Below are 16,234 nucleotides of genomic sequence, written 5' to 3' on the forward strand. Positions count from 1 at the left end.
TCGTGCAGACTTTACAGAGCGTACCTATCTATATACCATCCCTGAGATGAACGATGCCTCTGTCCAGGCGAATACCCCCTTGTCACATCTCTGAATTGCTTGGGAAAGTCCAATCGCAAGGGCTTCTCGAAGCGAAGAGAGGAAAAGAGGGAGGTGGGCGCCATCGACAGCAAATATAAAAAACCCTTTGCAAACCAGATACGTTCCGCAAGACAATGGACATGGCCTATAAAGAGTTCGACCTCATATCATGCAGTCTCGCCCTGCTCGTGCAGACTTCACCGATTCTATCTATATGTCATCCTGAGATCAACCACATCTTCTGGCGGCGTAGCTTACAGTTCGCACGACTCGCACGCTGCGTCGTGCTAGTCGAAGCGTTGGGCAAGATATCAGATGAATTCCCGATAATACTGGGCGGCCGTGAGCCTTCTAGCATACACCATCTTGTTGCATCTACAGACCTGCACAGGACGATGCGATTGCGTGGGCTCTGCTCTCATTGGACCTATCTATTTAGCGACAACACCCAGACGGAGGATAGCATTGGCCGTTGGCCTGATCTCACACGACACAGCCTCGCCTGAGAAGATTTGCAAACTCTCCTCACCTACTTACCATCCCCGAGAGTGTACAACGTCATCTTCAGGAGGGATCTTCGCTAGATCACATAGGAACTTCAAGACTTGGCCACAGTCCTACCTATACATCCTCCACGAGATGTACCATGTGTTTTTCTACCTGCGAAACCACCTACGCCAGACCATCCGGGTCCTGTGGGAGACACCACAACGCAAACTCCCCCTATACGTCAACAAAGTCGCCTCTGGCCCAGGCAATGCCGATCCGACTCCAGCTAAGACCAGCGTCAAGACTGCAAAGGAAAATGCAGAAATTGAATGAGCTTCTCTTACTAGGCAGAGGTGAAGGAGGTGAAGATCGAGTTTGACGCATGGCCTTTGAGCAGCATAGTTGCCATGGAGTTGTCGACACGTATATACGGCTCTCGGCCTTTTTGAAGGCATAGCTGACATTCGGCACACTTCCTCCCTGCATTACATGCTGCAGGGGAAAGTGCGGCAATGCCGTGGGTTTCTCTTGCCGGGTAGTTGCGAAGAAGGAGAAGAGTCTAATTGCCACGGCCCCTGCAAGCAACAATTGCGACAACGGGATCAAAGTTATATACACAGGGATTGGGTAGCTTCGGAAAGCTGGTGCCACTAAGCACCTCCCTGTCTCTTGCATTCCTGACTGCAAGGGAAAATCCCAGTATTGTCGGGTGGGTTGTCTTAATCACATCATGTCTCGGCGGTTAGAACATGACTATATCAGCGAGGATGCCGGCCGCATCCTTATGCAAGCAGCGTCTGTCGACAAAACCTAGTCTCGCTGATTCCCCCCAAACTGACCTTGAAAGCTCCTCACCAGCCTCTGATGAGCTCGACATCATCAAGACTACCGCTAAGGAGGTTGTTTCCCAGCTTTCCTTCTGGGGCTCGTATTGTTGATTTGCGTGTCTCTGACTCAATGAAGTTCGAGCCGTTTCCGCAAGTTTCTAGCGGAGGGAAAGGAGTGCACGTACGTGCCTCTTGGCTTTTCCGCGGGTCCCTATCGACCCAAAGGAGGACTTCGTGAGCAAGAAGAATGCAGCTATGCTTCGAGACCTTTGAGGAAACTGTTCGTGCCGCTCCTTTCATCACTTGCCTGACAAGGCCCGCATCTTTTCGTCCCTGATATTGATGGTGCACCCGAGCACTCTGATCAACAGCCTGTCACTCAGCGATCACACGTGGCACGACCATCTCATTCATGTGTTTCCCAGGGATCTCTTCCTCCGCGAGATCCAGACACAATGTGTTTCTATATATACCCACTGAGAAACTCTTTCCTACCTCATCTCGAAGAATGCAGCATGTGTCGCTGAGTAGCTGGTGTGATGACATGGTTGCTCTGGCTCTGGCGTGCGCGTCTAATCTTCTACTTCAACCACAACGATTCGGAGAGGCATGTCAGAGTGAAAGTGTGTCACCATCGACTCAGTTCATAACTATATATATATACCACGCAGCGGATGTGCAACAACCAAGACTGATGGCTGTGTGTCCGGTCCCATTCATCTAGTCTCTAGACAGAGATTTCTGGATTGAGTTCAACAAGGGAAAGAAGAAGTTTGCAGTCAAACACGAGTCCATAACAGCTATGGCGTCTTGTGGCCGATCAATCCCTCCACAAAAATGTCAAGACAAGGGATGAAAAAATGGTGCGAGGCGTTAGTCAAAGAAGATCCGACTACTTGTGCAAAAGACCAGACAGCTCGAGAGGGTGTGTTGTCGCCCTCTAGTATATAAACGCCCCTTCACCATTTCCAAGGTATGGGAGAGATTAGACAAAGTTTCATTGAGTATCAATGCGACATCCGAGTCCACGAGACTATCTACTACGACCACTGATGGCACCTAGTAGGCTGCCTCGGCGCACCACGCGGCCTAGTCCATCCCCAGATGTCGGCGCCAACGAGAGGAATAGGGCAGCACGACGCAGACGACGGCTCTAAAGCGAAATTCACGGGAAAATATAAGATTGAGTCGCCAATAATCCGCTCATCAAAGATGGCGAACAGTTGAGGCACCATTGACCACTACAATGCGAAGAGTCCCGATCTGCCCCGACGGCACGGATCGCGATAAGTGGCACAACAACACCAGCGCCCAAGTCACGCCAATGAGTCGCAGCGAGGAAGAAGACTTCCAAGAGGAACTCAGACTAGCCGGGCTCTTTGGCCCTTCTGCCTGAAGAGGAGCCACTTGGGTCAGAGAAGTAGGTTCAGGAAGACTTTAACGCCGACAACCCTCCTTGGTCTCTCTGGCGCTCTCATATATAGTTAACGCCTGCGATGCTGTAAAATAGCGATTCCACACTGACAAAACCGAGGTCTGGAAGAACATTCCCACACAACTGTCGTCCTACCGTGTGGGCACATTCTCGGGTCGCATCGAAACATGGATCACATCCTTGGTTGCCTCGCCCGCCGCCCAGATCCCAAGAACTACGGACCAATGAGCTTTCTGATCCACAGAAATGGGACTTATACTACTCACTTTCTGAGCTCATGCTTCTCCTTGCGTTGATGCTATATATACCAAGTTCTCTGAATTTGCGGACGATGGCGAGTGGGGGACTCGCCATCGCCCGCACAAAGGCGACATTGCATGCGACGGCATTCGGCTCCTCTACGGGGACTTTCCGAGACACGCCGCAGGCAAGAGAAACATGACTTTGTCCCGTTGTTGGTAATCGTGGCCTTAACATTGCGGCGTGGCTGCTGATGGTGGTCGGGATGCGGAGGAATTGCGGACTTTGCAATCCCGACTCCGCTGGCGGAATTGAACAACTTCGGAAACATTTGGGTGTGTTGGGTTTGTAAGTTTTGAGGGTTCGACATTGAAATGGGTGTGAGGCCCGGGTTTTCAGTTGATGGGGATTTGTAAGGATGGATTGCGAGATTGAGTTGGGCGAGTATATATGATGTGTGGTGATCGGCGTGTTGGTGTAGGTAGGAACAACAGCATAACACTCTCAAGGCAAAAAACAGCAAATGCTTCATTGAAAGGTACATCAAAACCACTTCAAACTCATTCGTTCAGTCATTATGGGCCTCTTTCAGCCCAGGGTCGACCCTCTGCCTCCTGGCATTGACCTCTCCTCCAAAACCGCCATCGTCACGGGCGCAACATCAGGCATCGGCCTCGAACTTTCAAGGCAACTGCTGGCCTTGAAGATATCAACTCTCGTACTCGCAGTACGAAATGTCTCCAAGGGAGAAGAAGTCCGAAAAGGTCTCCTATCTGACCCGGCTGTTAAGGCGGCTAACCCGCAGGCCGTGGTCAAGGTCATGAAGCTCGACGCCGAGGACTACGCCAGCGTCCAGGCCTTTGTTGAAGCTTTTAAGCGGGAGCATAACCAGCTTCATGTTCTAATGCTCAACGCTGGAATAGGCACCTTCGGTCGCGAGTTTGCGCCTACAGGGCATGAGAAGAACAACCAGGTCAACTACCTGTCCAACGTCCTCCTCCAGCTCAGCCTCCTCCCTCTGCTTGAGGCTACCGCTGAAAAAGAGGGATCGCCGACACGTGTCACATGGACGGGAAGTCGTATGCACAGGCTCACAACCCTGGCTAGCAAGGCCCCTTTGAAGCCTGGAGAAGGTGTCCTGGAACACTTTGACAAGGGGAATGCTCCCGCCCTGGCGGGCTACCCAGACAGCAAGGTCCTCGTCGCCCTCTTCCAGCTCGAGCTGGCACAGCGATACAGTCCCGAAAAGGTCATCGTCAATAGCTTCTGTCCGGGAATGGTATCAACGAATCTGTCGGGTGCAGCGCCGGTGTACGTGCGCATCCCCGTTGACATGATCAAGGCCCTTCGGGGGCGGTCGGCGGAGCAGGGAGCCTGGATAGGGCTTCACGCGGCACTTGTCGCCGGAAAGGAGACGCATGGGATGCCGTTGGATGATAAAGAGATTGTTGATCTAGGCGCGTTTTTGAAGTCGGAGGAGGGCGAGAGGGTGAGGAGGTTGCTCTGGGATGAGACAGTGGACGAGATGAGAGGGTTGGTGGAGGTGCCGTTGTGGATGGAAGTCAAGTCATAAGATAAGGTTGTGACTGTTTTGTTTACGCTTTTTCATTTGTGCCATCAAAGAGAAAGAGATGCTGATTCACGCAATGCCAACGGAACGCTTTGTTTTGATGATGCAAGTCACCACAACAGTGACAAAGACGTGCAGCATATTGATGCCTGATTTCAACCCTCACTCAAATCAGGCTGTCGTCGTACACAGCCAGTGCAACACGCATCTCCGACGTTTCATCTCCACCTCAACCAACAAGGTTGCGCTCCATCACGATGAACGGCGCGAGTGCGAGAAGCGTAAGCTGCGCGGGTTGCAATCGCAAGTTCATGAGCGACGCGGCTATGCAGCAGCATATTCGCGATAGAAAGGATGCTGCTCACGACTCCATTCCGGCTGAAGGTGATAAGGTGCCCAAGAAGGTGGTTCGAGCAAAGAGCGTCGCATCAACACCCAAGGTGATCACACAAACTCTAACCGTGAGCCAGCGGCTGACGTGACTCAGGCACCAAACACTCCGAACTCACCGGTGAAGGCGAAAAAGTCCAAAGATGGATGGTTCTTTCAAGGCACTGGCACGTCTTTGCTCTCTATTCAAAGCTCCCAGGTCCAGCCAGGCGATGTCGCTGTGACTAGCGATGGCGGATACGAGCTTCTCTGCAGTTACAACTGGGTCATCAAACCACAACCCACCGTCTACGTCCCAGGTGAATCTCCCTGATCCGGTTGAAATATATCCCAGCTGACAGTCACAGGCGAGCCTCCGAGACTGGTCTCCAGATCCCTCCCGATGCGCGTTTCGCCAGATTCAGGCGTCCACTTCATCGACCAAAACAGCTTCCGCGTCCCCAAGTATCCCTTCGAAGTCGTCTTTCAAGCCATGAATGTCATGAATCCTACATCCAAGTTCAGCGACGTCGATGTCCTCACCAACCGCAACAGTCTTCGCCACCTTCTCGACTTTTGTCGTGGGAAGTGCAGAGACAGCTTCCGCATCGACCTGTATCTTGTCCAGAACACCCTCGTCATTGAGAGACGTGAAAGGTCGACAAAGGATATGATCAGAGGATATGGGAACTCGGGCTTTGGTCACAGCTTTGAGGAAGCTGTCACTGAACCGCCACCAGGCATGACTGATATTGCAGGGCATCACCGCGTTCTCCAATATGACCTTGGAGGCTTGAACTGCGCCGTCCGCTTTGAAGTCGATGCTGTTCATGGCCTACCCGAGACTGAGAACGGTGCTCAGCAGACTGACGCACCTCCTGGAGGCTCAGTGGATCAGCTTGCCCAGTCACTGGAGAATGTTGCCATCGGAAGCTCAAAGCAGACGCCCTCATCCCCTGGCGCTAGAAGCGTCCGGGTAATCACCCGTGGCACAGTACCTTCCCAAACACAAGCAGTAGAGATCAAGTCCATCCGACGCAACGGGAAGCCCCTAAGCACGATGCTTCCACAGCTCTGGTTTGGCCGGACTCCCTACCTTGTTCGTGGCTATCACGACAATGGCAACTTCACCTTGATCCGCAGCGAAAACGTCGAGGAAAACCTCAAAGACTGGGAGGCTAAGGACCAGAACCAGATGGCTTTGCGCGGCGTGGTGTGGCTGCTGGGGCAGCTGCGAGAGGCCGTGAGGAACTCCGAGACGAAGTCGTGCATTGCTGTGTGCTTGGGCCACAAGCTCCTGAAGCTACAGGTGTTTTCTACAGCGCAGAAGAAGCTGCCGCTGCCGGAGAAAGTGATTGAGAGATTCTGGGAGAATGATTGAGAGGGGATAGGTTCTCGGCTGATAGTCTTGCGGCATGGGGGATTGTTATCCCAGTTGCCGATGGCTCCTTTCAAGAGGATAAGTAATCGCACTAACGAAATTATGATGATTATCAGCTCTTATGGCTACAAGAGCGGCGGTAACGAATGCACGATGTTCATGTAGAGGTTATAGAGTAGCAATGAATCCCGGTTCTCAAGATGCCACCACGGGAAGAGAAGCCCTCCTCCAGTAATCACAAAGACCAGCAAGAACCCCACGGCACGGGACTCAATAATTCAAAGAGCATTTAGTATGCAGATTATTCGTCAAAATTTCAACTGGAGCTGGTGACCATATTCCTCAGAGCTATTCTCCCCAGCTCACCTTCACAACATTGCGCCCCGCGCATCACTTCATATCAGGAACCGGCTCATTCCTTTTGGGACACGCCGGGCAGAAGAGATCGGCCGAGGTGCGCTCGATCGGTGTGATCTTGCCGCAGTCTCCCATCCTGCCCTTCTTCTTCATGGCCGTGGGGCAGACCTCCTGGGACCACGAGTTGTTGTAGAGCTTCTTGCACCAGGCGCAGGTGGCCCGGGTGAAGATGCGCTTGCACATGGCTGTGGGTTTTCGTTTGTGTTGGTTTCGTTGCAGGATGGAGAACTGCCGAGGTGAGTATTGCGTTGACGTGAACTAGGAGGGAGACTTGGAGGAAAGGGATGAGAAGTGAGGTCGGTTAAAGTCCTAACTACTTATAGTTGCTTGGTAGTACTGAATCAACAGGAATTATACATAGGTGTGTAAGACGAGAGACTGAGTGAGGCTGCAGCATGGGGAACACAACGTCGAGTTGGGACGGCCAGTGACTAGGAGAACAAGTATTCCACGAGGAAATATCACGTATAAATTCATTCACCATATCAACGCTCCATTCATCGCAATCTCAAATTTACCCTTCTTTCTCACACGTCTTGTTTTCACTGCATCTCCCAGGTTCCCGCTAATGGGTCTGATCCAATACAATGCCCTTTGTGTGAAAGACTTCGAACACCAACACCGGGGTACAGCATCTAGAGTCTGTGATCTTTTGTATTCGTAGTCCCTTTCTCAACTACGGTTCTCGTTGTTTGCCTAGGTAACGGTGAGTCAAATCAACATTCAGAGTAACCAAGTTTCAGAAACAGAGCATTAACCACCCTATAGTCCTGGAGTCTGTCCGGGGATGTGTCATGCCTGCTGTTTGCTGTTGACGGCGGACCTCTTTTACGTGTCAGAGCTACTCTCTCTAGTTGGCGATATTCACGAAGCTCCTGATGCTGGTACTAGGTTGAAACCATGTTCCCTATCCTTGTAAACGGCTAGTCATAGAGTCGACGGATAGTTAGGTAGTCATATTCTGCTTCTTAGGAATATCACGCAGAATGACAAACGGTCGGATGACCAAGCCAACACACTAATGATGCACACTGAGCAAACAACAAGGTAAAAAGTTCAACTCATAATCATCAAAGGGCAGTGATCAACATACGACGAGACGATGCAAGTTTGACATGGACTATGAGTCTTGCCCAAGGTGCTGCAGACCCCCGAGCACCCAATCCCCAATTGATTCTTTCACCTCCAGCTTCGATAAGACAGTCTCAGCTTCGGTAGTTGAGCTGATGCCTTTGACACACAAGCGATCATGCAGCCACACCTGTACCATGTAGATCATAACCCAGTCTTTTGTTCGGCTAATGCGAGGTGAAGATCGTATGGTGTGCCATATCAATCCTTGGAGAGAGGCTGAAGAGGTTTCAAGTGTTTGCTACAGGTCCGATGACTGCATGAGATCTACCAGCGGGCCGATTCCTCGAAGTGAAGGATCTGAATGCCGAAATCAGGTTGTGTCGACAACTTGGCCTAGGTCTTGTTAGTCGTGAAGATAGGTCGAAAGGACCCAGAAGGACTCTTTCATACATGTGAGTATGGCGATGCTAACAGATTCGGGGCTTGTTACAAACATTGTTGACTAGCCTATCTGTACTTCCCTTGCCTTGGAGATAGAGGCAGGATTAAGAACAGCATTAAAGGGCAAGATTTTCCGCATAAGAAGAAAATTACAATATCACACTTGCTGCAGATATGCGAGCCAACACCTGTTTTCCCTGCCAGCACGGAGTAGCCAGAATCTCCCCATGTAGACTGGGACTTGGCTCAAGCTTGCGAGCCAAGACGTAGGAGGCTGAATTCTCAAGATCGTTGCCAAGACGCCAATCGGAATAGCCTCCCCCCAAAACCCAGACAGACGCCTGTCCCGTATAGCGCATGGGCGTGTAGATAAGCAGGGACTGTATTGCGGCTAGAAGGATCCTTTTGTGTGCGCCTCGTTTTAAGAAACATGCCTTGGATGGAATGAGAGTCTCGACCCAGCCAGCAGCCGCGACGAGGGCCCCTTTTCTCCTCGGTTGCCAGCCTGACCAATCGGTGTTTTGTCGCTTGCCCAGAAAATGCTGCGGTATGAGAAGTGACAAGCTGTGCATTGGGTTCTGGAGCCGACCGGTCAGGAGAAGTGCAATAAGCGGCTGGTGACCCCTACACCCTGGAATCAGGCTGCGAAGGATCAAGTTTGGCGTTGTTGGGCAAAAGCACTTTGTCTTGCCCCCTATTATTGTGCCCACTAGAGATAGCCCTTTGTAAACTGTAATCAATAGAATGCGATGAGTGTTACATTAGTTCGAATGATGATTGCTTCTAGACTCGTTTCACTTCCTCAAATATTCTAATTAAGGCTCTCTATGTGACATTCAGGCTATCCGGTAGTCCGGGTCCCGGGATTGTAGCCTTACGCCTTATGCATTATGCACCCTGACGTTTTGAGGCCACCCATGATGCGCCACTGACTCATATTACGATGATTTTATTGGATCATGTGTCTGAGGGAGAACCTCAACTCCTTTTTGAGCCCCTCTGGGTTTTCACCATGTGACTCCCCTTGGAATAGGGCTGCGAAGACATGCGATGAACTGGGTCATCCAAAGTTATAGAGCAAGAGTATCTAGGCACACTTCTGGTCGCACCGATGACTGTCGTTCAGCTAGTTCATAAACCATTCGCAAAATACTGGTCCAACTAGTCAGCTCTCATCTGAGACAGTCCCCCATAGAGAAGTGACATCCTCCAAAAACCAAGGTAATAAAAATGTAGGTTAAACGTACAGATCTTGGCGTTCTTTTTATTTCAAAGACAAAAGAAAAAAGCCCTATTTCTTAAGGGCCAACCTCTTTATCGTCCATAGAGGTTGTATCAATAGGCGTTGTGAGTTCCTCTTTGACATTTTCCGTCTCCCCATCCCTGCCTGACCTCCATGCCGCGAGCATGTTGGAAAGCTCATCAACAACCCAGCTCTTCCCAATTCGCTGTTTAGCCGAAGACCATATCTTCCTTGCCTCGCAAGCATCAGGTGAGTAGGCATACTGAAGGAATTCAGTCCCAACAATCTTTTCAAAGACATCCTTGAGTTCCTTCGCCTCATCATTCTTAGGTGTCTCTTGAGCATGGGTCCAAATGCGCTCTTCATCTATGTACTCCTCTACGTCAGAGCTCCAGTACGCTTCAATCCACAGCCAAGCTGGAGGAGCGAGCGCAACAACGGCTGGAGCAAAGTGAGCTTCGTCCCAGTCCAAAATTCCTGTCACAGTGGCTGTCTTGTCGTCAGGAGTAGCGACCATGATGTTGCGGGGGAAGAGATCTCCATGGTGGAAATAGTATATTGGCGTATCTGGTCCAAATGTTCCGTTCAGTGCCTGCATTGACTTGACCATCTCGATCAAGCCCAACCAAGGTCCGTCTCCAAATCCTGGTCCTGAATACTTCTTATGCCAGCGTAGAAGGCGTGCGCAGAGCATTTCGACTGGATGCTGTGGCTCAATTGGCTTCTTAAAATCTTCGGCGTCGCCTATAAATTTGAAATCCTTCGTGGGGATGGCTTGGGCAGCAGTCTCGGTGCTCTCGAAATCTGGCAGACCGCCGGTTGGATTGGTGGCTTTCTGGATATCAAGCGAAAATGCGGCCACCTGCTTCGCAACCAAAATTCGTTGTTGTTGATTCAATTCATTCCAAATATCAATCAGGCGTTGTCCGGGAAGCCTGAGTTGCAAGATATATGGCTGCCCGATAGGATTCGTAGCCGAGGGGTCCTCGTCCATGGCCACGACCCGAGGAATACCAAATTCCGTGTAGGTACTCGCGAGATCCAAGATACGCTTGTCATAGGCGAGATGTGCCGATTGAAAACGTGGGATGCGAAGCACGTAGTCTCCTGGGGGTAGAGAGTCTCTTGGCGGCGTAGAATTATCCTTGGGAGGTATCATGTCCCTTTCTTCTGTATTCTTGATTTGGGAAGCTGGAGGAGGCTCTGGGGCGACTTCTGGTTCCTCTGATGCGATTGCTGGCTTTTCTCTAACGTGTATGCCAATGACTCGGTTGCTAAAGCCGCCCTTCATTCGCTCGATGCGAAAGTCTTCTGGGTCGTAAGATGGCCAATAGAGGTGGCATAGCCGCGGAACCTTGTGCTTGAACGTCTCAAACGGCTCGTAATCTTCGTACTCGGCCGTGGAAGTCGGGGAAACGCTCCGAATGCTCTCAGTCATGCTTTGCGGACTCGCGCAGGATCCGTCCTGTCTGCTGGGCGTGGGAAGGGCGGTGTGTTGTTGTTGGGCTGGGAGTGAATCAAGACTGTGCTCTGCCAACAACACCTCACCCCTAGGCTTAGTCATGGAAAATCAGGCGGTTTTGTTTCAGCTCAGTAAAGGAGGGCCATAGTGTAGCTGGGTATGAGGCTGGAATAGTTAATTATATCTTCGGTCCCATGTTGAGTATTCAAGTCGTCAGTGTGGGACGACGGCAGTAAAAGCCTGCATCGCTGGGCCTCCTCCAATTAAGGAGCCCATATCCACAGCGTCGCAGCCCGATGTTTCCCAACATCTTATCACCAGTTTAAAAGCTTGGTTTCTCCTGTCGGCTGCGTGTGCTACGTAACCATGCGTGACAAAAGCAAATGAGCTGCCCCTTTTATACATTCCGCACTCACCGGGCTGCAGGGATCCGTCTCACACCACTAACACCCAAGAGCAGCGCATGACCCGGCGAGCCTGGTATCGCCCACTTAGAACACGCCGACTCTCGCACAGCATGGTCAGCTGGAGTTGACATATCTCTTGCACTTCTGCCTACTTTTGCACAATTCTCTTGGTTGAAATATGAGTGGTTAATACTTTAAAAGTGCATAGAGGGCCTCATTGCCTTATGTGGTATCCCATCGAGATAATGCCCAATTCGAACCGCCTTGTAGAATCATGTCTTGGGCTCAGCCGAGAACGTTAGATAAATACCTAACGTTACTCCTAGTGCCCCCTCATTCTGAAGCCCAACCGTAAATTGTAGCTTCTGAAACCTGATTCCTATCCCCGAGAGCCATCCCAATCATGCCTAATACCAACAAGGCTCACACAAGTTCTCACCATTGCCCCGGAGCCCGAATGCCCGCAAGAGGCAATTGTCGATTCAGCAGATCCCAAGGGTTTTGCACACAACACCAGACAATGTGCTCGATACACTACCTGGTACACCTCAGGTGGGAGGGATGCAACTCTTGCCCCGTCCTGGTATCGTGTAGCCGTCACCCCCATGAACGGTTCTCCGAGGGGGAGCAATGCCCTAGCTGTGTCGCCGAGGCCAACGACCCAAACAGATGCCCTCGAAAATCAGAGGGGCAATGTTACTGGAAGGATGACCTCGGGTACTGTACAGTACACCAAGCTTGGTGCTATACGCACAATGAGCTCTACGAGTTGGATGGTTATGGATGCCAGAGATGCTATGCAGGATGAGAGGCAATATGCCATATTGATTCTATTTTGTGGTACTTTTCAATTGGGTTTTGATGCTGGCATGTGTCAAGAACTGGTCAAGTGTTGATGCTGCGCGAGAATGAATGGGCCGAACATCCTATCGTCAGTCTTTGATTTTTGGGGGGATTGTTTTTTCTTCTTATTCTTTTGGAGTATGGCCGACGACACTTTCCCCGGGGACACCTCATTGGTGCCTCAGGATGATTACGACAGTGAATCAGATACAGACTCTGGGTATACGGTGGCTTTTGTGTTTTGTTGCTCTCTATTTTAATTTGGCGTTTCAGGACCTTTCACCTTCTACCACCTTTTTCCATATTATACCTGCATCCATGAAATGCCATCAAGTACATGCTTCCTCAGCTTCAGGTATGGGTAGATTGAGCCCAAACTCACGAGCCCCTCAGGCTGAAAACTCATCACCTCTACGCCAAGCTCATAGTGTCCGCCGTCTGACCCAACAAGCACCTCTTGCCACGCCCGTTTAACCTGCCTCGATATGTCCAAGTCCCACGTGCCCTGCCAGACGATGTTTCCAGCCCAATCAAGTTTCTCGTAACGGAATATGCCAGCCGCGCTGTCTCTGACTTTGCAATTCCAGATTTCAAGCATCTCAAGCTTAGGCATATGCTTCGCAGCCTCCGCTACTTCGACAAGTAGCTCGTTTACCACGGCGCTTGAACATGTTAAAACACGATTTGACGTTAGTGCAAGTGTTGCTAAAGATGCCCAATTGTGAGAAAAACGAGACGAAAAAAAGTCTTGGGCATCAAAGGCGAAGGAGATGGAGAGGTGTTCGAGTTGATTGCTCCATGTGTTTTCTGTCAGGGACCTAAGAAGTCGCTTGTTCGATCGTGGTATTCGCATTCTTCCTTGACGGTGGTACATGGTACCGCACTCGTCGTAGAAACTGAATTGCTTCAGGGAAGATGGCATTTGAAGCCCAATCAGCGATGAAACTACCCCATGGATTAACGTTCCTGATCATGTCGTATGCTGGGGAATTGGTGGAACTGACCTTTGTCCCACTCCTTATCGCTCTTTGTCCGATTGTAGCACCACCTCTCAAGATGGATGACCTCAAGGCAGGGGGCAGCTTGGAACATTTCGGAAAAGGCTTTTGCACTAATGTTACGAAAGTACCGTCGACGAACGAGAAGACGGGTGATGACTGGTGCGCTGGGAAGAGAATCATGCTGGCCGAACTCGAACCCGAGGGCCCGCGAGCCCACGTAGGACCATTTCTGCCATTTCCATGCATTCAAAAAGGCCAGATCAAAGGGAAGATTTTCAAAGCGACTCGCGTGGTCTGTATGTGGATTACCTAGAATACATTCAGGCAACTGACCATCATTCGACAAATCCAAGCAATGCATTTGTGTCTCAAAAGACGAAAAGATGCCGAGCTCAACTGTGAGACTGTGGTTTTGCCAGGTAGAGAGGACTTCCCAGAGATATGAAACTGCTCGCGTGAAGATGTAGTTATTGTGGTGGTAACAGGGTTCATGATCATATTCCCAGACTGGTATCTCCAAGAGGACATGCTTGACGTAACCTCTACGGCTAGAAGCAGGACCAATAAGGCGTTCAAATGTTGAAATGCCCTCTGGGCGCAGCGAGACGTGGCGAAATGTTGATTGCTCGACAATTCGTTGCCAAGCTTTGCAGACACAGGCGAAATTTGAGGGGCGTGCCAGTCTGTCCTTTGACGTGTTGTACGGCGCCATGAGCCATTCCAGGATATAGAGCTGGATTTCTGGTGGGAACATATTCTTTGCTGCAGCCCTGCGGGTCATGGATCTGGTCATACAAGAAGCCATTTCCAGGTTGAGATTGGATGATTGGAAAATGTGAGCAGGGGCTCAAGTGTATTTTATAGGTATCTATGTAGCATCAAAGTAACTTTTTGAGTCATGGCCTTTTCAAGGCTGCAATGTTTTAAATACAGTTTTCTTCCCAACAAAAGTATACCTAATACCTGCAGTAAAATGCATCTAAGTTTATCCATGCATTGTATTGCATGTATAAGGCGGTTGAAGTCTCTGGTAATGGCATCAAACGAGGCCGTGCCTTTCCAGAACAAAGCCCATTTCTGATACCTACTGATAGAGACAGAGCCATCAAGTAACTTAACTATGGTGCTTCACCAGACCAAAGCCAGTTAGCGACAGCAACTCCTCTTGGGAAGGAGGATCAACACCAAAACGTTAAACAGCTGTTTTACTCGCGAACACACAGCGACGCTCCTTAAGTTTCGAGGCAAGGTTGAGAGGCATGCGAATGTGCATCATTCGACTGGGGCTTCTCTACTGTTTCTTGACCGGACTTAGCTTCTCGTAACATTACCCTGCGCCTAGTACCAAGCAGGATTAGTGACGTTCGTTTGAGGGACTAGGTTGGCTACTCTACACTTCAACATGAGGCTTCACCTAGAGGTGTGTAATGCTCGTAGTTGCCATTCATACAAATCTTCTAGTAAAGTTCTATACTACTCCTCTGACTAGATCCTTCGATCATGATTGGTCAGGGAAGAGGGATGATACAACACGACGACCAAGTCGCTGCATGTAACCCGATTCGGATGTCTAGGCCTCTTTATACAACCCAAAAACATATCCACCAAGGCTGTGCATAGGTAGGTAGACATTTTAGTATAACATACTGACGATCCTGCTTCACGTGGCACGGGAACTTTTAAAGTAAGCTTACTGTGATGCCGATCTTGTGAGTTGTTTCATCCTTTGTACCGCTTTGAATATGGCGGAGCAGAGACACTGATGACGGGTTATGTCATGGTGCGTCCAAGGAACATACTGTACCGAGATGCGTGAACCTATGGTTTTATTCTCGAGGACATGAAATACAATGCAGAGACGACATCACATGCTAGGCCATTGGATCTTGTGAGTCGTCCCACACCGCAACTGCTGCTGCGAACTTGGCACACTCTTTGACTAAAATCGGAAAATAGGCGGTCAATTCAGACCCAACACAGTAGTTTCATACTGCCAACGTTACAAAAGATCGGCAGCATGTCAATACCAGTTCTCTCTGGGCGAGATCCGCTCCATCCTCGGAACATCGGCCACGGCAGTGAAACTTGCATCTTGTGCTCTACCCTATTCGCACAAGATTTACTATGCCGAGTCTGACAGCTTCATCGATCGCTCCGATCAGAGCGATGTATTCGGTAGACATGGTGCACCGCCTTTGATATTCCCCCATGATGTGGTAAGAGATACGCGGAGAAAGGTTCACAGTATCTCTATCCATTCAGCACCCATATTCCAAGACAAGCTACGCAATTGCTTACGGTCCTACAGACGGGCGTCATGTCAAAAAGCGAAGAGTCGTCAAGTATAAATTGGTTGGATATCCCAGCAAGATCGAAACTTCATTATCAAACACAAACATTCCCAACATAAGATCAAACAGAGCATCAACTCCACCACAACTACTTCTACTACTCAAGTCGAGATTCATCATGAAGTCCTACATCGTCACCTTTGCCTTCCTCTCTAGTCTCACCCTCGCAAACCCCATCACCCAAGCCCCAGCAATGATGCCCAGGGTCGACAACAACGAGGGAGAACAAGTCCAAAAGAGAGAATGTAACAGCAGAGTCGGGGATGACTGTGGAGGAAAGTATGGAGGCTGCTGCCCTGGCCTAACTTGCTACGTGAGCTTCTCAACTCTGAATCCCACCTATGTTAGAAGCTGATTATTCCAGGTCACCTCTCTTCCTCTGTATGGGAAATGCAAGAAGAACTAAACCGAGTGTGGGCTTGGCCATGATACATGACGCGTGGCTAAGACTACCAAGCCGGCAGGGATACGACAGGGATGGAAAGGCAACACTCACTTGAATTCTGGGATGATGAAACGATGCACACACTTTATAGGTATCTACACTAACATAGCCACACTCTCTCAAGATAAAAAGTGCGCACTCAACGTCAAAGCTTCTTA

At 50.1% G+C, this 16,234-nt stretch overlaps 3 protein-coding genes across 3 annotated transcripts; 2 read left to right on the top strand and 1 right to left on the bottom strand.

The window, feature by feature from the left end:
• Positions 1-3,649: 3,649 nt before the first annotated feature.
• On the top strand, positions 3,650-4,645 carry NCS54_00221500 (Hypothetical protein; the record flags this gene model as incomplete). Its single annotated transcript, XM_053147818.1, has 1 exon — positions 3,650-4,645. The coding sequence occupies one exon, from the start codon at positions 3,650-3,652 to the stop codon at positions 4,643-4,645; it is 996 nt and encodes a 331-aa protein (XP_053003793.1).
• Positions 4,646-4,899: 254 nt separating this feature from the next.
• NCS54_00221600 (C2H2-type domain-containing protein) lies at positions 4,900-6,392 on the top strand (the record flags this gene model as incomplete). The annotated part of the gene is made up of 3 exons (XM_053147819.1): positions 4,900-5,082; positions 5,130-5,331; positions 5,380-6,392. 3 exons carry the CDS (start codon positions 4,900-4,902, stop codon positions 6,390-6,392), a joined length of 1,398 nt encoding a protein of 465 aa, XP_053003794.1.
• A 3,230-nt stretch (positions 6,393-9,622) lies between these two features.
• Positions 9,623-11,005, bottom strand: NCS54_00221700 (APH domain-containing protein; the record flags this gene model as incomplete). The annotated part of the gene is made up of 1 exon (XM_053147820.1): positions 9,623-11,005. The coding sequence occupies one exon, from the start codon at positions 11,003-11,005 to the stop codon at positions 9,623-9,625; it is 1,383 nt and encodes a 460-aa protein (XP_053003795.1).
• Between the last annotated feature and the right edge of the window lie 5,229 nt (positions 11,006-16,234).

This window comes from Fusarium falciforme, chromosome 2 (genome assembly GCF_026873545.1).
Source record: "Fusarium falciforme chromosome 2, complete sequence".
Classification (NCBI taxonomy): Eukaryota; Fungi; Ascomycota; class Sordariomycetes; order Hypocreales; family Nectriaceae; genus Fusarium; species Fusarium falciforme.